The sequence below is a fragment of the Tiliqua scincoides genome, chromosome 5 (assembly GCF_035046505.1).
Source record: "Tiliqua scincoides isolate rTilSci1 chromosome 5, rTilSci1.hap2, whole genome shotgun sequence".
Lineage (NCBI taxonomy): Eukaryota > Metazoa > Chordata > Lepidosauria > Squamata > Scincidae > Tiliqua > Tiliqua scincoides.
In genome coordinates, this window is record NC_089825.1 from 49,525,557 (window position 1) to 49,551,700 (window position 26,144).

General features: G+C 44.6%; 1 protein-coding gene across 1 annotated transcript in view; it reads right to left on the reverse strand.

The window, feature by feature from the left end:
• CPNE4 (copine 4) overlaps window positions 1-26,144 on the reverse strand; it is a 136,884-nt gene that overhangs the window by 61,943 nt on the left and 48,797 nt on the right. Inside the window, exons 2-5 of the mRNA XM_066627186.1 lie at window positions 17,065-17,244; window positions 12,223-12,294; window positions 9,423-9,497; window positions 373-456 (exon numbers count right to left, since the gene is read on the reverse strand). Coding sequence (XP_066483283.1) covers window positions 373-456; window positions 9,423-9,497; window positions 12,223-12,294; window positions 17,065-17,244 — 411 coding nt within the window. The remainder of the gene's footprint in view (window positions 1-372; window positions 457-9,422; window positions 9,498-12,222; window positions 12,295-17,064; window positions 17,245-26,144) is intronic.

Here is a 26,144-nt window from a genome sequence, read left to right on the forward strand (position 1 = left end):
GATATCTGAATAGCTATACTCAGCATTGACCCAAGACCTCCTGACACCTGAGGCAGCATGTCAAATGATCACTGCAGTTGGGGACCCACTCCTGGGTCACTCCCCTTTATTCCCCACTCCCCTGGGGAATGGCCCAGGTTTTGTTCCCAATGGCGGGTTGCGACCTACACTTTGGGAACCACTGTTCTAGCCACTTCCTGGTTCTCAGGCACCATAAGGGGGTAGCTGGTGTGTGCACACATTTACCAAAACATAGAGAAGGGCACCAATGAGGGAGGTCCTGCAGGACTTTTGCTCCAGGGCCCCCCAAAGCTGGTGTGACCACTGATCATGCAAGGAACCCCCTTCCTTTGCTAGCTGTACCCTGCTTACCTCAGTCCTGTGAACAAGTTGCTGAGTTGCATCATCATTCATTCGGAAAATTTCCAGGAAAGGATCGGATTTGCTGAAGAAATCCTGAAATCAAAACATATGGACCTTCAGTCTTGAAATCTATTGCTTTATCCACATAATCTTCCTGTTCTTTAACTAATGGAAACAAAGCTGAGACCTTATACCCTCTTAGGGTCATCAGAGAAGGCCTTTTTACAAGTGCTGCCGCCTAGGGAGGTATGTGGGACAGTGGCAAGAAATAGGGCCTTCTCAGTAGTGGCACCAACACTATGGAATTCCCTTCCCCTTGACTTAAGAACTGCTCCCTCTCTTGAAACTTTTCGGCGAGGCCTGAAGACCCTTCTGTTTAGAAAGCCTTCTGAGTTCCTAGCCTTTTTAACATCTTTTTTAACCTTAATATTTTTTAACATCTGTTCACAGGACTGATCCTTTTCTAATTTGCTGCGCTATGCTCTTACCTGACTAGTTTTTATCTGACTACTGTTTTTATGATATGTTATGTTTTTTATCTGCTTTTAAATTATGTTTTTAACTTGTTTTAACCTTGTTTTGTAAGCCGCCTTGATTCCCTTCAGGGAGAAAGGCGGGGTAAAAATAAAGTATAATAATAATAATAATAATAATAATAATAATAATAATAATAATAATAATACCCACTTACCTTGGATTAAATTCCATTAGCCTCAACAAGGCATACTTCTTAGTACAGATGCACTGTGTATTAAGAGTGGTGTAAGAGTTTGTTTTGTTTTGCTTTTTTACTCAAGCATTTGTCAAAACTGATGTTACTACTTATAGGATACACATGATGCTATGAACAATTTATTCTTGCTGGTTTGAACTACTTCCGAAAGTTACTGAATCCTTGCAAGAGGCGAGCCTCTATGCTTGCAAGACTTAATATTTTCCCCTTCTCAGTTCTCTCTGGAAGGTTTCAAAATATCCGATTTGAGGGTAGAATTTGCGAATTTTGCCATCTGGAACCCGACACTGCCGCTCACATTTTGTACCACTGCTCCGCTCATAAATACCTCCGCGAAAGCCTATTGGAGCCAATTTTGTCAAGCTTTATCAGCCCCTCCAAAGGTCTTGTGGGCTTCCTCCTTGAGGATAGCTCTGAAGTCACTACTAACTTACCATCTTTTGGGATGTGTTAATGAAGGCAAGCTATCTTGTGTATTTTACTGTTCCTAATGCCAATAAATGTTTATGAAATGAAATGAAAATGTAATTTATTCTTGCCTTTGTAAGTTGTGTTAATTGATCATTAGATCCTTTTATTTTTCAGCTGCTAAAATTTCCTCCCATATAGCCTAAATCCTGCTTCTGAGCAGTTTCTCTTGCCTTATTCAAGTTCTAATCAACAGTTCAATATTGAATCACTGGATATTCAACTATGCAAATATCCAATGTGCACATATTTCTGAAGGGGAATGCGGATGCAAACTGGGCATTTATTTGTTTAAAATTATTGTCTCCTCCTCCCAAGAAGCCTGACACCTGAAGCAGTACACCACAGGCCACCTCTGTGCATGGTGTTTTGCTGAACCAAATGTTTCCCCCCTTACCCAGTGGCATTTCTGCTTCTACTCCCTAGATTTGAGAAGGAAGAGGGGAACTAAATGGAAGTATGGGGAAAGAGAGAGAGGCTAGAGCTGTGGTTCCCAAACTTATATGGATCACAACACCCCCGCAGCCTCTTCTTCCTGGCTCAGCTAGGTGCTACTATCTTGGATCTTGCAAAATCTTGCAAGAGGGTGGCACCCAAATCTCATGAGATCTTGTGAGATTCAAGATGGCAGCACCCAAATCTCATGAGATTTTGCAAGGTTCAAGATGGCACCGCCTGGGAGAACAGGTAGGAGGGGCCTCAGGGGACATAACACGGTGAGTGCACCATTATGTCCAAAGGAGTTGCAATGCACACTTTGGAAACCCCTGGGCTAGAGTATCAGAGGGAGGAGCAGCAGCAGCAGAGGTGGGCAATGGGAGGGGCTTCTCAAGTCTGTGCTGGCTATTTTGCCGGTGCAGACCTGAGGGATTCTGTGTTAGGCTTTTCAGCCCAACACTGAGTTCCGGAAACGGCCCCACCCCCCTCCTGCCGCAGTTCCTACCCCTGCCCTCGTTCCGCCCTCCCCTGCCCCCTAGAGGCTGTGCCACCACCCTGGTGTTTCACTTACTCTTAGTGGCAGCGCATCCTCCTCTGCTGGCGCTGGGTCCGGCAACTGACTGGTGCGGCCCAGAGCCTTCACTTCCTACTCTCCCAGGGCCGTAAACATGCTTTACAGCACATTTACAGCACCCAGCGCCAGCGCTGGGAGGGTTCAGGATTGGGCCGTCAGTCAGCCCGATAGCTGGGTTACAAACCTACCAGGAATATCTACCTCTTTACCATGTAAACATTCTCATTTGCCCAGTGAGTGTATGAATTTGCCCCAAATTGCCATATTTTTCTTGGCTATAATTTGTGGCAACATTTATATTTGGGAGGACCATTTTCAACACAGTTAAGAGTTTTCTAATTTCAGATCCGATCTTTGAGTTCAAAATGTATTTATAGATCAGTCTCTGACTCCACCAGATTTTAGGCACAAAAGTCACTTCACACATAAGCAAGCTAATTATTATCTCTGTATTAGTAATACAGTGCCACCATAAGAACAATGGGACCTCAGCCACAAGATGAACCAGTTATAAAGTCAGTAGAATGTATTTGACAGAGTACGTACTTATGAATTCTCTCACAAAGTAATTAAACTTACTTTCCTTTAAAAAAAAAATATGACGACTCCTGTGTAATGGAAAAATTAAAATACACTGGGCCTCTTGGAGAATGAGGAAATATGACATTATAGGCCAACCCACTGGGCCAAAATTAAAATTACAATATATATGAAGAGGCCTCACCCCAGGCATTTGAATTACAGGCTCAGATTCAATAATTAGACTCTGCGAAAGAAGGGGAGACAAAACTAGGATATATCGTTTCAGAGAAGTTCTTTAAATGTATAGTGCAAACAATAATTATTTCTAAAGTAATGTTACCGACACAGCTGCTGGCATTATTATTGCTTAGTAACAATCTAGAACAAGTCTTGCTTAAGGAAATATTTTTTTTTTCCTGCTTGTTCCAATTTAGCGGTTCTCAACTCATAGCTAATGATGTTTTCAAAATGTTTAAGCTTGAAAACTGGGCTTAATGGCACATTCTGTTTTGTTTCATTACGCCACAGTTGGAGACGACCTCTTTATAGACATAAAGTGTTTTAACGGCATCATACGGGAAGGATATTCGTAATCATTCTGGGCCAATAGTAAACCAGCTCATGTAAAATTGTTTTTTGCACTAAATACATGCAAATACTTTTCATGAACTCAAAGACATGAGAGCAGAAGAACTATAAGAACAGACATGTACGCTCAAGAATTTTCTTTTGAAAAGGCATTCTGAATATTTGTTCTAACCCAACCTAAAGATTGGTATATATTCTGCAATTCTGCACAGGCATGTCATTTGGTATTGGGTGCAGAATAATTAGAAAGCCAGACAAACCACTGTTTAACTAGTAGCCTCTAGTACTGAATAACCCCTGCTGTATAGATACAGATTTCAAGAAAACAGTTATTAGGAGAATATGTTGCTTATTTTGATGGCCTTATGTTGTAAGGGAGGGGGAAAAGATTCTTTCAGTGCCCAGTGCCTCTCTCCTTTCCCTTCATCTGTAGAGCTTAGACCAGCGATTTTCAACCTTTTTCATCTCATGACACACTGACAAGGCGTTAAAATAGCCAAGGAACACCATCAGTTTTGGGACAATTGACAAGGCACACCATGTTGCTTGCATGGGGCTCACATTCCCCAATGGCCCTAATTAATAAATGACATTTCCCCATACTCCTGCAGCACACCGATCCGCCACAGCACACTGGTTGAAAATCGCTGGCTTAGACAGTAGCTTATCACTGCCCCCATGAAGATGAAGTCAGAGAGTCAAAAAGATCACGTTCAAAAGTCTCCTTTCTAGTTGAGCAAAAAGTCCCCTAAAGCCTACATTCATTTTGTTGCCCTCACTTTCCCTGGAAGCTTCTGTGGAGACATCCATACTACTCATTAAGCAGGCAACAAACACTTTCACCCGCTGATGATGCATTATTTACTCGGTAGCCTTCAATTTCAGACAAGGCAGATCTTTTTTGTCATCACACTTGACATTTCAAAAGGGCACACACACACACACACACAAAGAATAATTACATGAACAGGTAGCATGTAAACGGGCAGTGACATTTCTTCACTTGAGTTGTGGTTAACATGATCTGGAGTAGAGCTGCTGCTGAGGTTTGTGATGATCTTGGATGAATGGACTAGGTCAAGGTTGAGTCCACTGCGACTTTAAAGTTCATGTCCTTGCTGCATGAGAGAGCTAGAGAGAGACCCTGCTGCACTGAGCAGTATACACAGCCAATGTTTAAGTGCTTGATTATTTCTTAAATGCATTGCCAAATGGGGATGCTAAGAACCTGAAATTGTTTGCTTATTGGGAATTTGAGAGTTACTAGCATAAGGAAGTCACAGGAAGTGTGAAGTAATACCCTCTCCTACTTCCTTTTGTGCATTGGGAGTGCTAATCTTAACGCACAGTGCCTGTGAGAGAGTGACATGTATTTTTCATGTGACCTAGCCATGTGCTGGAGGGGAAGAACACTGAAATTAAGCCACTGTGCAGGTGGAAAGCTTGTATGCAGAAGGTCTTGTACTAAGCTCTTGCACTTGTGAGGAGCTCCAGAAGGATCTCTCCAAACTGGCAGAATGGGCAGCAAAATGGCAGATGTGTTTCAATGTAAGTAAGTGTAAAGTCATGCACGTTGGGGCAAAAAAATCAAAACTTCACATATAGGCTGATGGGTTCTCAGCTGCCTGTGACAGATCAGGAGAGAGATCTTGGGGTGGTGGGGGACAGGTCGATGAAAGTGTCGACCCAGTGTGCAGCAGCAGTAAAGAAGGCCAGTTCTATGCTTGGGATCATTAGAAAAGGTATTGAGAACAAAATGGCTAATATTATAATGCTGTTGTACAAATCGATGGTAAGGCCACACCTGGCGTATTGTGTCCAGTTCTGGTCACCACATCTCAAAAAGGACATAGTAGAAATGGAAATGGTGCAAAAGAGAGCGACTAAGATGATTACGGGGCTGGGGCACCTTCCTTATGAGGAAAGGCTACGGCGTTTGGGCCTCTTCAGCCTAGAAAAGAGACGCCTGAGGGGGGACAAGATTGAGACATACAAAATTATGCACAGGAAGGATAGAGTGGATAGAGAGGTGCTCTTTATGCTCTCACATAACACCAGAAGCAGGGAGCATCCTCTAAAATTGAGTGTTGGGAGAGTTAGTACAGACAAAAGAAAATATTTCTTTACTCAGTGTGTGGTTGGTCTGTGGAACTCCTTGCCACAGGATGTGGTGACAGCATCTGGCCTAGTTGCCTTTAAAAGGGGATTGGACAAGTTTCTGGAGGAAAAATCCATTACAGGTTACAAGCCATGATGTGTATGTGTAACCTCCTGATTTTAGAAATGGGCTATGTCAGATGCAAGGGAGGGCACCAGGATGCAGGTCTCTTGTTATCTGGTGTGCTACCTGGGGCATTTGGTGGGCCGCTGTGAGATACAGGAAGTTGGACTAGATGGACCTATGGCCTGATCCAGTGGGGTGTTCTTATGTCTTGGGTCAATTCCCTGGCATTTCCAGGAAGAGATCTAAGAATCATCCTTCTTACGATTAAGTCACTCCAATCACTTTGACAATCTGTGGATGTGGCTTTCACTACCAAGCAGGTAAAAAAAAATATAAGGTCTAGAGTTGAAAGTAGGGCTTGTTGCTTGGTGACAACTTGCTTGATGTTCAAAGACAATGTTCCATCAACTGTCCAGCTGTTGGACTTCATTCCTGGACCTCTGTTGTTGAAGGAACCTGCTAGCTTCCTGCTAGATGTGAATCGATCCTAAAGTCTGATCCACTAGGAGCCCTCATGTTCTTATGACCGCATGGCCCATAAAAGGAATTGCATAAAGGCAAAAATGTGGCCTCAATCCTATTGGGGCCTTGCGCTGCTGGAACTAGCTTCCAGTGGTGCAAGGCTCTTTATGGTGGCATAAAAGATGGGTCGATGTTGCATGCTTCTGGGCCACTGCCGCAAATGGGCAGCAGTTCCAAATGGGCGCAACAGCAGTTCCAGATCCAAAGGAAACAGGATTCATATATAGAATGGAGGGGGGCAGTTGGCCCAAACCTTGCGATCTTCCATTCTCGTTCACTGCAGCTTGTGTGGAGATCCTGTTCCTCTGGTGTTGAAACACACCTGGGATAACAACTTTTGAATGAACATCTTAAAGGCTATAATAATAACTGCCTGCAAGAGCCTTGTTCTCACCAGATTGTGGGGTACATTTGTGGAAACCAAAGAAAATCAATGATCAGAGCACCTGCTCTTTTGTATTTTGGGGCACTTCTTTTTGTTTTTTGGCTTGACCACAAGAGCACAAGCTGCAGCTGACAAGCCTGCTATAATTTTACACTGTGGCTTTTAAAAAAAGAGTGTCTATATTTAGCTTCTTAAACACACCTCCATGGAGTTAAAGATAACGGGCAGATTTTTTTTAAAAAGCCCAAGAACCCATAGTTCTCCTCCTTCTTCTTTAAATAAAAGAACTTCTTTAAAAGAAAAGAACACTGTTCTATTCCTCTCCAGGAGGCAGAATTCACCTCTTAGATGAGACACAAAACCAAGGTCTTGGTTGTTTAAAATGATTAAAGATCCTCAACTTAGGGATGCTATTAACCTTTGTGCCTTAGCCAAATTACAAATTCATTACGCTCTGCCAACCTAAATATTTCTGGCAGTCTTAATTAGATTTGCTATTACTAATCACATACAGCGTATGCTTGCATATGCTACATATAGTAATAATTCCATCCCCCCCCCCCAATTGCAAGATCATCTATGTTTTTGGTTCAGGGGAATCAGTTGGAATAAGCTAGAGGCTCAATCACATGAAGGACATACCAATTAACTCAATATAATTTTCTATTACAGCCTCCCTTCAGCTTCTGATGAAGGTCCCACTAGCTCTGTCTCCAGGGATCTTCTGTCAGCTCTAAGCCTCCATGTTCCACAAGGGTGTGGTTCTAAATTCCTACAATCACTACACCACTGTTTAGGACAATGTGTCTCAACCTCAAGCCATTATAGTTCCATTGAATGTATGGTTGGGTCCTGTAGCAAAGGGAACTGCCTTGCTTTGAGGAAGGCTATTGGTCCATCTACTGTTTACTGTATTATCTAATATCAGTAGTATCTACTGGCAGGCAGCAGCTCTCCTGGACTTCAGATTGGACTCTTTTCTAAACCTAGCCGGAGATGCCAGGGATGGGTGGCATAGCCAAAGGCCCCAGAACCCAGTGCAGTGATGTGATGACTGCGATGTCACTTCCAGGTTCTACCGGAAGAGCAGTAGGGTGCATTTGTGATCTCTCTTTGGAGGCTCAGCAGTGAGATAGCAGTGAGATAGCAAGCAGGCACCAGCATCATGTGCGTATGTATACAGGTCTATTTCTCAGCATGATTAAACAAAAGGAAGAAAAAAGGTTTGTCAAGCAACAATGAGGCCAAGTACCTCACTTTACTTTCCATTTGTTGCTTCAGAATGGGAATGTTGGCACAACTACGTTCACACAATGCGATGTTGGTCCCCTGTGATAAAGGGCACGTGGCAAAAAGGACAGAACAGGATGCCTACATCCAGCTTTTACTCATACAAGTGCTACTTTAGAAGCCAAGAGGCATTTCTGCAATTCTTTTAAACTCTTGGCCCTGAGAGTGGTGTTTGCCCCCTACTTTAATGATATTCTATCACCTTAAAAACAATTTTTTTTTGACAGGCACCTGGCCTGACTGCCTTTTGATGTTATCTAGGTGCCCTCCCACCTTGGTTTGGTTATTTTAATAAAATAATTATTTTAAAACAATACATTAACGAAATGATGAACCTTGCAGGCCACCATCCTGAGCTCCTGGGTGGTCTTGAGCAATCATTAACACACTTAGGGCACAATCCTAACCCCTTATGTCAGTGCTTTCCAGCACTGACTTAAGGGCAATGCAGCTCTGAGGTAAGGGAACAAACATTCCCTTACTTTGAAGAGGCCGCCATGAGTGACACCCAACTGCAGGATGCAGCACACGTCCCATTGGCTCCGCTATGCCCGTGCTGGAAAGCACTGACTTAAGGGCAATGCAGCTCTGAGGTAAGGGAACAAACATTCCCTTACTTTGAGGAGGCCTCCGTGAGTGACACCCAACTGCAGGATGCAGCACACGTCCCATTGGCACTGCTATGCCAGTGCTGGAAAGCACTGACATAAGGGGTTAGGATTGCGCCCATAGGCAAGTAAAGGTATTTGGAGTATGACAAACTTTTCCTGAAGCCATTTCAGTCCAACACTGCATATATGCAACAGGGACCAAATGTGCACGCCTGTGGGCTAAGCAAAAATGTGTTAATTAGTGCTTACATTTGGGTTGAACAGACAAAAAGTTTTGCCCAGCACATACAAAAAGAACCAAATGCCCAGCTGCCTGACACATTTAGCTAGAAAATCTCCCTCCATAAACCTCTGTGCTCAAAATTATTCCCACGAGCTCCCCAATTTATATTTCAAGATGCGAGCCCTGAATACAATGTCTTTGATGGCTTGTAAAAAGCTGACCGATCTGATTGGTGGCATTTTAAATACATGAGGTCTTAGCATAATTAAATTGTCTTGGTCTTAATTACATTCCATTGGGATTGTTTCTAATTACTAAGCAACGTGAGGGAAGCCTCATTATGAGCATTGATCAGAGATCTCTGATATGTTTAATAGCATCAGCACTCCAGAAATAGCTGCAAAAGGGAATGTCTTATTAAATCACATTTGCTGGCATTCTTATGTCTTTTGGTAAGGTTAAAATCAAACTACTAGCTTACCTTGTCATCTAGTTTCCGTGCACTGAAAGAAAGTTCAACGTAGTCATCATTGCCAGATAATTCTTCAGCAATCACCTAAGTGAAATGGCACACATGTTCAAATGGAAGAAAACATGAAATCTAGAGTAGCACTGTTAATTCATGCATACGTGGGGGATGTGAGTGTTATAAATCTTGTCAGGTGCAGAAATCTGTCAGCCACATTGCCAGAAATGAAGATCAAACACCAGTATCATTTAAAGCAAGGATATCAGATTTCTGTATTCATGGGGACACTGTAGTAGTAGTAGTAGTAGTAGTAGTAGTAGTAGTAGTAGTAGTAGTAACAATAATATATTATCTGAAGACTGGTCTGGAGGCCAGAAGTAATGACCAACTAAAGAAAACAACATACAGGTATAACCTAATTATCCATGGACTTTTCACCGGAGGTTTTATCTAAACGCAATGAGAAGGGCCCTTTCAATTAAAGGAAAAAAGTCTTTTAACAATAACCTCATAATGTGAGAGAGGGCAGCCAGCTGACAATCCATCAATCATTCTTTCTCCAGGCATTTAGAACAGCTTCACTCCAAGGCAAGCGACCCCTCCCTTCCCCTTGAGCACGGGAAAGAAAGATAATCACTTTGTATTCTTTCCCAGCGCTGTGCTCTGGGTAAAGGAAGTGGTTGCTGGCTTGGAGTGAAGCCTTTCTAAGTGCCTGGAGGGAGACTGATGGATGGATTGTCTGCCTAATGACTCTGTCTTACGTCACAAAGGTCAGCAAGGCTGCTTTTCAATTGCCTAGCAAAGGGATATTGTTTTTTAAATGGATTTGCTTTAATGTGATTGTTGTGATCCTGTACTTCTCCTGGATAAAACCTTGACCTAAGACATAATTCAGTAGTGGGTTGCAGATTTCAAAAACAATGACGGTAACACCAGCAAATGAATACTTTCCTAAGATGTGCATATGTAAAACCTGAGACATTGGCATAGCTGGGGGGGGGGATACAGGGCCTTGGGAACCACACCTTGAGGGGGTGCCAAGCAGCCAAGGGTACACTACCTTCAAAGCTAAGTTGCACCCCTGATGCATCCTGAAAAAGACTCCTCTGTGCAACTCTTGGTGGAGGAAAGGAGGAGGTGGTGACTGAAGCTGGCTGAGGGCCCATGAGGGGGTGAGGGGTTGCAAAGGGGAGTGATACTGCGGTGGCGAGGAGGGCTCCTTACCACTGCAGAACTTTCTCTTGCACCCCCCTGCAGGCACTTGGAGCAGCTGCGAGCAGCTCTGAGCAGCCAACAATTTTTTAGGCTTTTTTAATGCAGAAAAAGCTGTTGGCTGCTCAGAGCAGCACACAACCACTTTGAGCATGCCATAAGTCATTGGGGATGACCGCAAATACTTCCAGGTCAGGCACTTCTGTGGGTAACACTGAGAGTCATGGCCCTGGGTGATAGAGGAGACAGCTATGCTACTGACCCATAGGGCTAGCCCATCCATGAGGCTGACCCATCCCAGTTGCCTCAAGGAGCAAATTGGAGGGATCATCCACCCCCTTAGCCTGCTCCCCTACTCTGCTCCTTCTTTCTCCAACTCCCTCTGCTCCCTGGGTTGGAAAAGGAAGATTGAGGACAGAATGGAACAGGAAGGCTAGTGTGGATGAGATGGGGTGGATTAGAGTGTCTCTAGTCCAGAACTCAACTTCACACTTCCTCTTTTGCTCTGTTGCCCTCTTCCTTTTCCAGTCCAGGGAGTGGGAGGTGCACAGGCTGGTGCATCATGAAGTAAGTATTTGGCATGCACCTTAAGTGCCAGAAGGTCTTGGGTTGACCCTGGCTTTTAAAAACAATGAGTACAACTGGATTATTTTAAGGGTGCAGCCAAGCTACCATTAAATCACTTGGGTGAGAACAAATGACACTGCCTTGATTAAAGACTTGCAGCCAGAAGGAGGGCACTTGAATCCACTCTAATTGTAATGGATTGCCTGCTGCCATGTCACCTCACCAGAGACTGCAACAATGACTACCACAACTAAAGACAGACACCTTGACTGCCTGACCTTCAGCTTCATCTTCTATCAGACACGGGCATGCTCTGACTTTGGGAATGGTGGGCAAGTGCATTTTCTTGACTTTTCATAGAAGCTAGTGTTTGAAACCCAATGCAGAGTGAAACATAACAACAGGACCTTCAGTTAATAGGGAAAGGAAAGAGCTAGGGCTAGGCTGAAGGCCTACCATTATTGATATTGGACCAATAGCCTGACTCAGGACAGCAATTTCAAGTTATATGAATTTATATATAGTTAACAGATGGGGCATTTGTCTCTTATGCATTATCATAAATGTTTGAAAACAAAAGGGAGGAAAAAGGAAATGGTGTCGCCAGGGGCAGTGCTCCCTGGGGTGGTGACCTCATGACATCATGTAACACTGTGATGTCACAGTCACATGATGCTACTATGTCATTTCTGAGTTTGGAGGAGGGCAGCAGTGGTTTCGCAATGTGGCTGCCATCTCCAGTTCTTTCTTCAACTGCTTCCCAGCTGACTTTCAGCTTCTGACGAGCTGCTGCAGCTCCCAAGCACAGTGCTGTGCCTGGAGGTTTGAAGTGGCTCATGGAAGCCGTCACTGCTGCTCAGTGATGCCCCCATTCAAATGGTGCCCAGGGTACGTGCCCTACTTGCCATACCTTAGATATGCCACTGGAAACAAGACATGCAAAGCACTTGTAATTAGAGATAGGAGGGCTGAATAGAGCTAAGGCAGCAGAGAGTTAAATACAGGGAAGGAACCATATTTCAGGCAAACTTACCGTTATGGATGATTTTCCTGCTGTGTTGCCTTGTTTCAATAAAGATTTTGAGAGTTTTCTCTGTGAAACAATCTGTATAAAGAGACAAGAACATTAAGACAACCAAAGCTATTTCTAGCTCTGTGATGCCATTCTCATCTCAGAATTTTATGAACATAGCCAAACAGTGAACTAAAACGGAGATAAATAAGTCTACACCACATGAAATCACACTCAGTTTCTAAGATGAGACATCATCAAGCGACCTCAAAATAGCTCTCTTTCCTGAGCAAAGAACTGATCTCAACACCTAACCACCTGGCCAAAGAACACCCAGGGCCTGAGGTGACTTTACATGCCACCACGCCTCTTTGTGCTTCCCATGCCAAAGCCAACCCACCCCAACCCAGCAGTGCATCTGTTGCTACTTCCACTGCTTGCTGAATTTAAAAAAGAAGCGGGGAATTGGGCAGAAAAGGAAATGGGGAAGCGTTACCAATATTCTAGCCCAACACTCTCCTCTGCACTTCCTGTTCTGCTCCATTCCCCCTCTTCCTTTTTGAATCTAGGGGGAGCAGCAGGAGGGGCAGTAGAAACTGGCAGCGGGCATTCCCTGAGGCATCCATTTTATCTCATGGAAGAAATAAGCTTCTGGGAGGGATTTTCATTAAAAAATGTCATGCCGGGAAAAGGCCTACAAGGAGATTTTACAAGGTGAAACAGGCACTTTTGTAGATGTGACGTAGAACCAGTGTGGTGACAATCAAAGTGATCTAGTAGGTAGATCAGTGATTTTGAGCCTTAAAAAAAAATCTCATGGCACATTGATAAGGCGCTAAAATTTTCAGGCCACACCATCACTTTTTTGACAGGCTGCTGGCAGGGGAGCTCGCATATCCAGTGACCCTACTAATAAATTAACCCACCCCCTAAACTGCTCAGACACCTGTGGACCATTCGCAGCACACCAATATGCCACCGGCACACTGGTTGAAAACTGCTGAGCTTGAGCATAGACCGGAAGACTTGGGTTCAAAAGGGTGCTCTTGGACTTGTTACACAAACTCAAACCTACCTCTCTGACTTTTTTGAGGATCAAATAATAACAATGCTTACAATTTGTACAGCACTTTATGAATGTGCATGTTTTATCGGGATGTTATCCTCATAACATTCCTGTCAGGTCAGTAAGTAGCATTTTTTAAAGAACCCAAATCGTCACATCTAGTTTTAAGAAAGGCCAGATTTCTAATAGAGTTTAGAATGTTATCATTTAGGTAGTAATCAGCTGAAACTATTTTGATGATTCTGTCGTTCACTCATTAGAAAGGTATTTATATACCGCCTTTCTTGGTCTTTATTCAAGACTTTATTCAAGGTGGTTTACATAGGCAGGCTTATTTAAATCCCCGTAGGGATTTTTATAATTGAAAGAAGGCTCTATCTTTCAAGAGCCACAACAATTCAGATGTTTCATTCTGATCTGGCCTCCATCCTGGCCTCCATCCTCCCATGCTCAGAGCTGATGGAATAGCTTGGCTTCAGCTTGTCAGCTGCTTCAAGGTCGCACGGTGCTGGTGGCCTCGAACTGGCGACCTTGTGGATGTTATCTTCAGGCAAATGCTCTACCCTCTAGACCAGACCTCCTGCCCACTATTGGGCAGTGGAGGAATAGTGGAAATGCCACTGTTGTGTTATTCCAGCCAGAAGCTGTCAGACAAAGGGGTCATATAATACACCCACTTGGCAGGCAAATGCCTTCATCATTGACTTCAGTAGAGATTAATAATTAGGGAATGCAAGGCCTCATTTATATAATTGAGAGGAAATCCATTTCTACTGGAATTAATCCGTCCTTTGAATATGCATGCTAAGAAGTGCCCCTTAACAAGTCACCTTTTGGAAACTGACATCAGTTATAAATCATGTTTATTGCTTATTTATGGTGTAAGAATCCCCTTCTAGGAAAGATCAGAAAGACCGCTGGCTTCCAAGAGAGGAAGTTGCAACCAAGTAGAATACACAGGTATTAGAAGTGACAGAACTCCAATAGACAAACACTCAAATATCAGAAAGTCAGAGGTTAGGAGGCATGGTGGAACTCTGATATGGCTACAAGGGCAGATCTTTGTCCAAAGCCATCTGATCCTCAGAATAACTAACACTTCCATCTGGAGTCTGCAGGAGAAAATTGGTTTTCAAGGGGTCAGATTGCACCTGTCAGTTCCCTCACAAGATGGTTCTCAGACTTTGTCCTGGTGACCTTCAAAGAAGACAGGAACTCCAGCGGGCTGTTGGTGTGAGGATGGGGCCTCTCAACATTTGCGCCAGTAGTCCCACCAAGCATGACAGCAGTGCATCTTCTTTTAAGGTGCCACACCAAGATTTAGAGCAGCAAGTCATGAGATCCGCTGTCCTAAGGGCTCAATCCTATTTAACTTTCCAGCGACGGTGCAGCCGCAATGCAGCCCTGAGGAAAGGGAACAAATGTTCCCTTAACTTGAGGAGGCCTCTGTGCCTGCCTCCCCACCACAACATGCAGCTCACCCCCCCATTGACACGACTGCACCAGTACTTGAAGATTGAATAGTATTGGGCCCTGATTCTCCAATATGATTGAGGCATTAACGGGGTCACATGCGTTGCTTGTCATAAATTTAACTTTGGATCTGCAATAAATCATAATGGGTGGAGGAGATGGACACTGAAAAAATCCTGTCTGGAACCCCGCAGAATTGCTGCCCATCACTGCAGAAAATATTGTAAGATGGACTGATCATATGACTCTGTACAAGGCCACTTTTGGAATTGGAATTGGAACAATTGGAATTGTGTTCCAATTGCAATAACTTTCAGAAAGAAGTGAACATTGTCATTTGTGCATAAGAATTCCATCATATTAAGAAAAGTTAAAACAGAATCCAGCAGCCAAGCAGAGACCTCCAGGGTTATTTTTTAGTGATTACATTCCATGCCATTATTATTAGTGTATCTTTTTTTGGTAACCACCACACCGAAAAGTGCACTTCCGACAGCTTGGCTCTGTGTTATTTCCGGAGGCAAAATTATAAAGTCATTCTTGCGCTAACAGCGGGAGGAGCCACATTGATTGCACTTTCAAGCCAGTTCAGAACAAAGACCTTCTGGCCTGAAAAGTTGAATTTGTCTAATGTGTTTCAAACTGGGCAAAACCCTCATTTTCATCCAAGGCATCTCACTTTGTTTATAAATGTCAGGGAAGTTGTATCCGGATCACCTTTTCTCAGCCACTAGACTGATGCTAACAATCACAGGTTTTCTTTGTGACTCACCTCCATGGAGGTGGTTTATAGAACTGCATGGCAAAGGCATGGAACCAAAGGGGAAGTAAGAGAGTCTCCTTTCTTCTGCCTCGTGACTGTTATTCATGATGATTTATTGCAGATCTGAATTACTAGTTAAAATAATGCTTGCTTCCCCATTTGGAGTCAAAGGATGGGGTCCTTGTGATTCCACCTGACTATGATTAGAGCCTACTGGTAGAGCTATCATCACCAATGCTTTTATAGTTTTGTTTTTCGTTTCTTTGGTTAACATGGAGCTTTCATCACTGTACTTTCTTGGATCAGAAACTGATGTTGGAAATTGTTCTGCTGGGGCAGAAAGATCAATGCACAAGAAAGTTGCACAGTGAGGAGGGCCTTCTCTCTTATGAGACAGTTGAACACAGAGTTGATACTTGGAAAGCCTGTGGCTCTGCCACCAGGATTTAACTTTCAGCATATACGTATGGGTTAATTATTTTCCTGGAAACAAAATCTGAATCCTGTGCAAGGATGATGGTTTCACAAAAGGGTTTAATGATAGCTGCAAGCTGCTTTCAGCGTAATTTAAGGAGGGATATACAGGTCAGACCTCAGTGTCTGAGGGAGTTTCATTACCGGATCCCCTGTGGACACTAAACCTGCTGATAATGAAATCTGTGGGTGGGGCTGTTGGAGGATCTCAGAAGGCCTCCAAAAGGTTTCTGAGAATCACTTCCTGTTTTTCATAAAACCTCGACCTCCCCATGCCTCAGAACACCTCCACGACATGACTAGAAGGCAATTCCAGTGCTGTTGGAAAGGTAAGGTGAGGCTCTCCAGATGGGAGGGACCTGCATTAAGTCAAATCCATGATAAAGAGGGCTCACCTGTAAATATTTCAAAATAAATAAGTGAGCCCATGAATGAGTTGCCACAGGGTAGGAGCTACCATATGTAGACTGGTCACCACAAATCAACACCATCCTTCTACCATAGTCAAACCTTTATCTTACTTATGGCCCAATCCTATCCTATCTGTTGGTATGTACAGTGCAGGCCACTGATGTAGCCTCTGCTGCTTCCTGCACACTGATTGGCTACCAGGCTGGTCAGGAAAGGTAAGAAAATAAAAACTTTGCTTACCTCCCTGGCCACTGCCTGGTCCCCTAAAATTGATCTCAGCTCTTTTGCAGGTATAGATTTGAAGTGCTGCAGGGAATGCATCAGGCCCAGGTTGGGTCCGTGGGATAGGGCAGACTTTGGTGCCACTGTAATCCACCCTGCCCGTCCGGGATCTGGTCTCAATTTGCCCCCCACCATAGGTAAGAACCCAGTTGCGGCTGGTCTGCAGGGTGCTACTGAAGGCATGAGGCCTTCTGGCCTTTATACCAGTAGCAGCATTCTGCAGACTGGCAAACAGGTTGTCGTGATGGCATGCCTTGTGGTACACTGGCATACTGAAGGGATAGGATTAGGCCACTAGATGTCATATGCAGAGAACACAATGAAGTATGGTTTTGTCAACAGGAATGAATTCATGCAGGTAGACGAACAAAGAAGGAAAGGCCAAGATTCCTACCTGTCCAAGTGTGCATTCCATGCCACCAAGAAAGTCAGCATCTTTCAGCCCGTTGTGATTGCTGCTAATGTCATGGACTTCGAACCGTAGCCGCTGTACCTCTTCAAAGTAAAAGTCTACTGTGAAAAGCTTGGAGAAGATGGGATTTATGCAAGTTCGAATCACTTCCGTCCTGTCAACCTGCCAATCAAGAAAGCATTTACAGCAATGATTTTCCATGCTCCTGATCCAAACCAAATCACAATGAAATTAAAAATTCTTATACCATAAGGAAAAAGGGGAATAAATGTCAATTTCACATTACTAACAACAGGAGACAAAGCCTCCAAAAACCTCTCTATATGCCAGCCATTTTCAACCACTGTGCCATGGCACACTGGTGTGCCGCAAGTGGTCCACAGGTGTGCCACAGGAATTTGGGGCAAGGTCATTTATTAATAGGGCCAATGGGAGATGTGAACCCCCACTGGCAGCATGGTGTGCCTTGTCTTGTCAGAAACCTGATGGTGTGCCTTGACAATTTTAATGCCTTGTCAGTGTGCCGTGAGATGAAAAAGGTTGAAAATCACTGCTGTATGTTTTGAGTGAAGAACCAAAAGTAGAACAGGTAAGAAAGAAAATGCCTCCGAAGAAGGCAATGTGCTGGAACATGTTGGATAATTGTATCATAATTGTCCATGTTTGATGTTTATTTTATTTTTGCTCCCATTGGAAGAGTTATGGTAATGTTTTAAACAAGTACATTTACATATAGGATCATTTTACATTAGAAAAACACGCATGTAAAACACACACAAAATAATATTTTGTACAACATTTTGTTGAAATACTCTATCTCCAACAATACTGTGAAGTGAGGTATTATGCCCGCACTTGCTGAGATGAAGTCTTGCCCAAGACTCCCTAGTAAAAATTAAGGGCCCGATCCAGCATGCACTGTTGCAAATGTGCTGTAAGGCACATTTGTGAACCTTACTGCGGGTCCTGCGCCGGAGCTAGCCCTGCGTGAGTCCATGCTGGGCTAGCTCTGGTGCTGGGTCTGCATTTTGCTGCCCAGCGGCTTGCCTGAACCGCCAGGTGGCGGAGAAGTGAATGCAGGCATGGGGGGAGACAGGGAGAAGGCATGGCAGGGGGAGGGAGTGAGGCGGGAGAGGGTGGGACCGGCAGAGCTCAGCTCCACTGATTCCTGACCCCGTGTCGGGCCACATGTCCCAACATGGGACTCCTTGATTCTGCACCAACTCAAGAGGTGCTGCAGAATCGAGTGGCCCCATTGTGGGGCTACTTTCCTTACCTGGAAGAAAGGGACAAAAGTTCCCTTCCCCTAAGGAGCTGCCAGGCGCTGCCCTGGCGCGTGTTGGATGCTGCGGTAGCCATTTTGGCGCCGTGGCAGCCTTGTGCACCAGGCAGCTCAGGAATGGGTGTAAGACAAGAATGAGATCTGAACTGAGGAAGCCCTGATTCATATCTCAGTCACAGAAAGAAAAGGAGATAAACACAGCATTGTGATGTATGAAGTAACACATGATGTGATGATTGGTTATCTATTGCTACATGTCACAGGGGAGAACAGGGGGGAACCTGATACAAGGTTGCCAATTTTGGTGTCAGTCCCATGTTCATCAATGCATCCAGTGCTGTCTTTAGCTATGCCTAACTTTTGCTGGATTGTGTCGTGTGCATATGAGGCCCCTCAAGAGAAACAAAGATCAAGGAGCCCAGAAGGAATACCATGGCTCTCACTCAGAACTTCACTCCTGCAAAAAGGAGGTGACACCTCACATCAGTCTTGTGTGGCCTGAGGTTTCTCAAAAAAGGCTTTTATTTCTTTAAAAACACAGAAGCTTTCCGCATGCTTTTGACTTTGCAAAAGTATTAAGAAAGACTGTACAAATATACTATACATGTAATATATAAATAGTATTACAGCCTCTAGCATTTTGGTACAGAAACTGTCCCACCCTAATCTGACAAGAAAAGCTTGTGACAAGAAAAGGATATGTGACACAGGAATTAAAAACATTCTATGTGAGTATATTATATAGGCCTGCGAAATTGAGTGTCAGAAAAACTTTTTTTTCCAAAATTCATGGTGGTTCTATATGACTTGGGTGCTGATTCTAAAAAAAAAAATGGCATTGGTTTTGCCCAGTCACATCTAGTTTCAGAGATAAGGCATAGCCTTGTTAGTGAATGGTTCAATCAGCTTCCTCACAAGGAAACTGCTTGAGCCACTCACTAACAAATCTATACTGTGTCTCCAAAACTTGACATGATAGGGGAAAACCGATGCCATTTTTGGAATCAGCACCCCAAATATACCCAGGAATAGGTCAAAGATAGCAAAATGTGTGTTGGCCTGCGTAATCATTCCCTTCTCATCTGTAAGAGTGGATTCCATCCAGGAAGTCTGTCCGCTAAGAAAGCAAAACTTGGGTATGGTGAGGGAGAGCAATGTTATTTTTAGGACTGATAGAAATTAACAAGATGAAACTTTCCAGGCAGCAACAACTTATATGAGATTCTGATACAAGCACAAAGCAATTTACACTTCACTTGGTGGCTCATAAGTAAGATTTTATTAACTGTGCTTTCACACCACTGCTTCTCCATTCCGCCAACGAAAAGCCATCAAAAAAGGTCACCATGCTTTATAGCTATTGTTTTCACATTAGCTGATGTTTGAAAACAGTGATGAGTAGCCAACATGGAGTTAACTTTTTCTTCAGAATAGCAGTGGAGCAGAATGAGAAGAAAGAATTAGAACCCAATCATCCCCAAAGGTTATTTCTCTCCCAGGATTAAATTATTCAGTCAATTTAAGATTATGGGTAAATTTATGTATGCCACCTGATGATCACAACTCCAGGAGAGGATGTGTGTTGTGAAACAACCACATAAATCTAACACTACAAACAGAGTTGTCATACTGCTTAAACATACTTTCCTTCTCCCATGAATCCATAGGTAGATCTGAGTCCATATCTCAGATGAGATATGAAGTGAGATTGGGGCACGTGTGCATCGGCTTTGAGTAATTAGTTTTGACATTTGTCTTCTGTGCCCAGCTTTACAGTTCGCAACAGCATGTACATGTAAGAATTTGACAGGAGCGTGCGAGTCAAGCACGGCTTGACTTGAGTTGAGTCATCAGTCTTTGCCCCCATGACTTGACCCAAAAATGAGTCCTAATGAGTGAACTTCCTTAGTCGCCCACAGTGTTTTGGTGACTTGAAAAGACTCGAATCACAATTCTTTCCCTTTAAAAAGCCAGCTGCAGCGCCCCCAAAAATGGGGTTGCTGCTGGTGTGTGTGACCACACGGCCTAACATGGAAACTCAGGATCTGGTGGAGCAAAGTTCCACTAGTGCCATCTCCCTCCCTGGCCCACTTCCTCCCCACCTACCCCCATACCTCCACCTACCTCTCTGCTGCCCGGCAGTCCATGTGACTGCCAAGTAGCAGAGCTCCGGTGCTCCACCACCACTAGCCCAGTGCCAGCCAGCACTGGGCTACCACTGGTGCTCCACTGGTGCTGAGGGCCGCAAACATGCCTCATGTCACGTTTGTGACAGTGTGCACTGGCAGCGAGCCAGTGCGGACTGAATAGGATTGGGCCCTTATACAATTGGTCTTTCAATATTGTTCAAGTAGGGACATTTAGAAACAATTTTTTAAGTTGACAGCTCTGTAAGGTGATGAAATGGAGGATGGAAAGATTATATTTGTCTTAATGTTCAGGGCAATGACTTGTTAGTCTGTACATATTACACTCAGAGATTCTTTTCCTCACCAGTTAGAAAGAGTCAACATTGCCATATGTGAGACCACAAAAGTGTAAAATGTTCTTTACATTTGAAATCATGTTAGGATAATGGGATTAAAAATAAACTGAATCCAAAAGATTAATCACTGACAATAATTAAAGCTTATTCTGTTGTTACATTAAGGTCACTCAAATCAAAACACATTATGACTGAAACAAAATTCCCAGGAAAGTTTGCCCGTTTCAAAAAACATCCATAAATGTCTGAGATGCTCTCTCAAGCAACGGGACATCCAAAAGAACAAGACTTTTGCATTTGTAGAAAATTTTTCAGGCGCAAAGTTTATATGTGCTTCACATGCATCCAGAGTGTCTGGTCCAACAAGAAGCTGACGGAACATACCAAGATCCAGGTCTACAGAGCTTGCGTCCTGAGTCCACTTCTGTACTGCAGCGAGTCATGGACTCTTCGCTCACAACAGGAGAGGAAACTGAACGCATTCCACAAGCGCTGCCTCCGACGCATCCTCGGCATCACCTGGCAGGACAAAGTTCCAAACAACATAGTCCTGGAATGAGCTGGAATCCCTAGCATGTATGCACTGCTGAAACAGAGACGCCTGCGTTGGCTCGGTCATGTCGTGAGAATGGATGATGGCCGGATCCCAAAGGATCTCCTCTATGGAGAACTCGTGCAAGGAAAGCGCCCTACAGGTAGACCACAGCTGCGATACAAGGACATCTGCAAGAGGGATCTGAAGGCCTTAGGAGTGAACCTCAACAGGTGGGAAACCCTGGCCTCTGAGCGGCCTCCTTGGAGGCAGGCTGTGCAGCATGGCCTTTCCCAGTTTGAAGAGACACTTGGCCAACAGTCTGAGGCAAAGAGGCAAAGAAGGAAGGCCCATAGCCAGGGAGACAGACCAGGGACACACTACACTTGCTCCCAGTGTGGAAGGGATTGTCACTCCCGAATCGGCCTTTTCAGCCACACTAGACGCTGTGCCAGAACCACCATCCAGAGCACGATACCATAGTCTTCCGAGACTGAAGGTTTCCAACATATCACTTTATGGAGTTCTTAGAACCTGGTCAGGTAAGCATCATTACCCCCAGGGCCAAGAGCAACTAGCTTGCTCCCCTAGTGAGCTCATGGCAGAAGGGAGATTTGAGCCACGGAAACAGAGACATTAACACACTGCCCCAGCACCTGGGGCAATGATGTCATGATGTGATGTGACATTGTGACATCACATCCAGGTTCTCCCTGGAAGACAAAGCGCTGGTGGCTTCACGCCCCCTGTTCCTTCTCCTGTGGAGGATCCTCTTTGGGTTCTCTGTGGAGGATGGGGGGGGGCTTGCTGCTGTGGCTTTGCTCCCTGTTCCTTCTCCTTCAAAGTGGACCCTCCCCAATGAAGGACAAGGAATAGGGGGCATGCAGCTGCCAGCTCCTCCTCCATAACCAGTGAGGAGCCTGAGCGGCAGTCATGCAACCCTTCTTGGCGGAGTGCCTGGGCCAGGTGCCCCTCAGGCTCCGCCTTAGTTACATCTCTGCATGGAACTTCTGATTTGCAGTTCCATCTCTTAGCAGCTACACCACACCAAGAGAAGGAGCCCTGATCTTAAAAGCTCCTGCTGCCATTGCAATGGCAGCGATCATCCTGAAGCCACTGTGATGGAGTGGCTTGCAATGTAATTTTAAGCCCCACTGCCTTCAGTGGCACTTACTCCCATGCACAAGTGCGCAGTGGACTGCAGCCTGAGCCTCCCGATTCACTTCACTGTTCAAAATGTCAAGAAACACCATTCAGTCTACGTCCCAGATGAAGGAGTCGGAAGACTGGGACTGTCCGAAGAACTTGCAGCCTTAAAATACCTCTTACAGGTCCCAAATGCGGATTCTTGTCACCTTTATCAGCTTGTCATATCTTTTGCATTACAGGGATGCCAGGTTGTCCCCAATGGCCTTACTTCTCTATCTTTTCTCTTTCGTGGATTAGGTAAGATCCTTTGTGCAACCAATGCTGCTGGGCTTCACCCTTGGTCACTGGCCTGGTTCCTGATTTCTCCCCCCCCTCCCAATTTTTCAAGGATTGGCAGTTTTGTGACCTCACCAGGCCCTGCTGCAGAATCTCAGGTGTTTGAATGCATCTAACCTGGCAACCCTAAGCATGGATGTTTTTGTTCACAAAACATACACCCCACATACACTTTACACCTCTCTCTCACACACAATTCCCATTCTGCAATGTGAACCTTCTGCTGAGAAGGCCTTAACTTTCTCTAAGCTGCTCCTTGATCAGCTACTTGATATTCTTGTGATCATTGCCTTTCAAGTATATCCAAATGCTGACCACTCTGGGTCAGAGAGGCCCAGAACTCCAAGGCTGAGTCAGTGGCTGTAAGAAGTACAACCCTTCATGAAAAAAAGGAGAGGAACAATAAGAGACATTCTGAACTTACACAGTTCTGCACTTTTTGTATGAAATAAAAGACATAAAGCCTTTGACTTCTATGCGTCACATTTTTTAGAAGGCACTGCTCTCCTTTCAGTGTTAACATAGGGCATCTCAAGAAAATGTAGGCACACTTTATAGCGTCAAATGTGTTATGCCATAATTCACACATTACTACAATACTATAGTTCACATATATACTGCATATGTGTACAAAGAAGCAGCTACTTTACTCAGGGCGCAATCCTAACCCACTTTCTAGTACTGACATAAGGGCAATGCAGGTCCAAGGTAAGGGAACAAACATTCCCTTATCTTGAGGAGGCCTCCGTGAGTGCCCCCCAACTGCAGGATGCAGCACACATTCCATTGGCACAGGTATGCCAGTGCTGGAAAGTGGGTTAGGATTTGGGCCTCAGTTAATTAATTAATTAAACCAAGTGCTTGAAATGCTCCCCGTTGGAATCTATATGCTGCTGACATATTCGACAAAGGGATCTGCGGTCATCCACTAATGCAGCAGTTCCCAAACTGTGGGTCCGGGACCCACCAGTGAGTTGTGATCCTGTTTTTGATGGTCCACAAAACTGACAGGGCAGATTAGGCTAAGTGCATCAAGGCAGGGCCTATGAGAGGGATTATATCAGGGGGTACAAAGTTTCTTTTGGAACCCTTCCCAAAATTAGAGGGAGTGAAAGAGTGAGGGAGGGTGGTGCTGGTGAATGGCAGAGTGGGGGTGGGGAGGGGGTAAAACAGGGCAGGGGAAGGAACAGCCAAAATAGTCTTTGGAGCCTAGGTCTACCTGCCTGCATAACATGGCAGCTAGATACAGTAACACAGAAAACCAAATGCACCCCTAGGTCTCTCTAAAATCTTTTAAATATAGGAAATCATTGCAAAAGACTTAGAATCATTGTATTTCGGTTCAGACTAGAATGGAAAGTGTGCTATGTGTACCAAAACCTACACCTGTAGCAGCTATAGTCTTGCAACTGTGTCCCTGAGCTCCTATACCAGTGGTTTTCAACCTTTTTTTGTCTCATGGCACACTGACAAGGTATTAAAATTGCCAAGGCACATCATCAGCTTTTTTTACAATTGACAAGGCACACCATGCTGTTGGTGGGAGGCTCGCAAATGTGCCATAAGGCATGTTTCGGCCTCCTCGGGAGTCGGCTGGGCCAGTGCAGAGATGTGCACTGGTCCGCAGAGGCTAAATCCGGCCTCCGCACTTACTTCACGAGGGAGTCTTGTGTCGGCTGAGCTCAGCTGATGCAAGGCTCTGGGGAGGGTGGGGAGGAGGCATGAGGGAGGTGTTCCGGGGTGGGGGATAGGGTAGTTCCGGGGGCGGGTAGGTGGGTGGGGAGTGGGAGGCAGGGCTGGGAACCAGCAGATATGCCAGATCCTAGCCCCCGTTCCCTAGCAGCGCAGAGCGACTGCAAGCCACTCTGCTCTCCTCAGACATATGCCACCTCTGGAAGTGGTGCAAGTCCGAGGAGACCAATTGGAGCTGCGGTGGCTTACTTGGGGGTAAGAGTTCCCCCTTACCTCTGGCTGAGCCACTTTGGGCCCCTATCTTGTGCTGGATACAGTGCAGGCCTCCTGGCCTGCCTGTTTCGGCATGTATGCTTGTTTTGACTATTAGAGCATGATCCACCAGAAATGTCTCCTATTTAAGTGCCACTTAAAGAAAAAAAAATGGTGTGTTTGGAAGTGTATTGTCAGAGTGGAATGTGTTGATAGACTGAACTCTTGTTTTGTACAATGTCAGAAGAATCAAAAAATCACTACGTTTTAACTACCTTCAGCTAACAGAGCTTCTTCTAGTGGAATGTGCTTTTCTCCAGAACAAGGGAGTTTTGCTCCAAAGTAAGGTCTCGAACTTTGAGAGGAAGAAACCTTAGGATACAACCCATTATTAATCGATTATTGGGTTTACAGATTAGGGATACTACAATGCCCCGTGTCTTCTGGAATTGTCACAAATTAAGAAGAGGTTGGCTGTCCAAAATCCTTAAACTAGAAGAATTAAGGCCCCAATCCTACCCCCCTCCCATATTATTGCATGCAACTGGGCCAAAAGAGGCTGTGCTGCATGCTATGGTGTGGGAAGGAATTGGCAATCGCCAACATGACTCCTCGGACACATGCCAGCTTATATGTGCTTCCATCTGAAAATTTTTCATTCACTCTGCCTGGCCTTTCCTTCCTTGTATATCATTCTTCAACTCATCTCAGACTCACTTAACACTTGCAAGTCAACGATACTTGCAAGATATGCTGGCAGTTCTCAACATGCTCGGTGGAACATCAAGGCATAATGATGTTTTCAGAGCTCAGATTTTTCTGTTAAGTGCCGTACTCATGAGGAAGCCACCTTTGAAGATGAGTAACAGAATAGCCTGGAAATCATCTAACAAATGGAGGATAAGTTCCTGGGTTTATAGCATATGTGAAATAGCACAATAGGAGACATTGTTAAAAGTAGGACAGAAAACTGGCACTGATTAGTCCCATGTTTCCCAGAATGCACTCCTCACATTGGCTAGAATAACTGTCAATCACGCCAAGATAACAGCGCACTACCATGAACCAGTGCTGAAGAAAGCAGAGTAAAGAGCTATTTCTCAATCTCTCTCTCTCAGACACCTAACCTCCAATACCAAATGAAATTTATAATATCTCATATAGATGTGACTCCTTAGGGCTGGCCCAAGACCTGGCACCAAGAAAGGCAGTTTACTTGATGATATGCCAGCCTCTGCTCCTTTGACAATCTAGTTTACTGTTCTCCTCTCCTCCACACTTATGTTTCACTCCCTTCTTCCTTTTCTATCCAGTGGTATGAGCAGGAGGAGGCT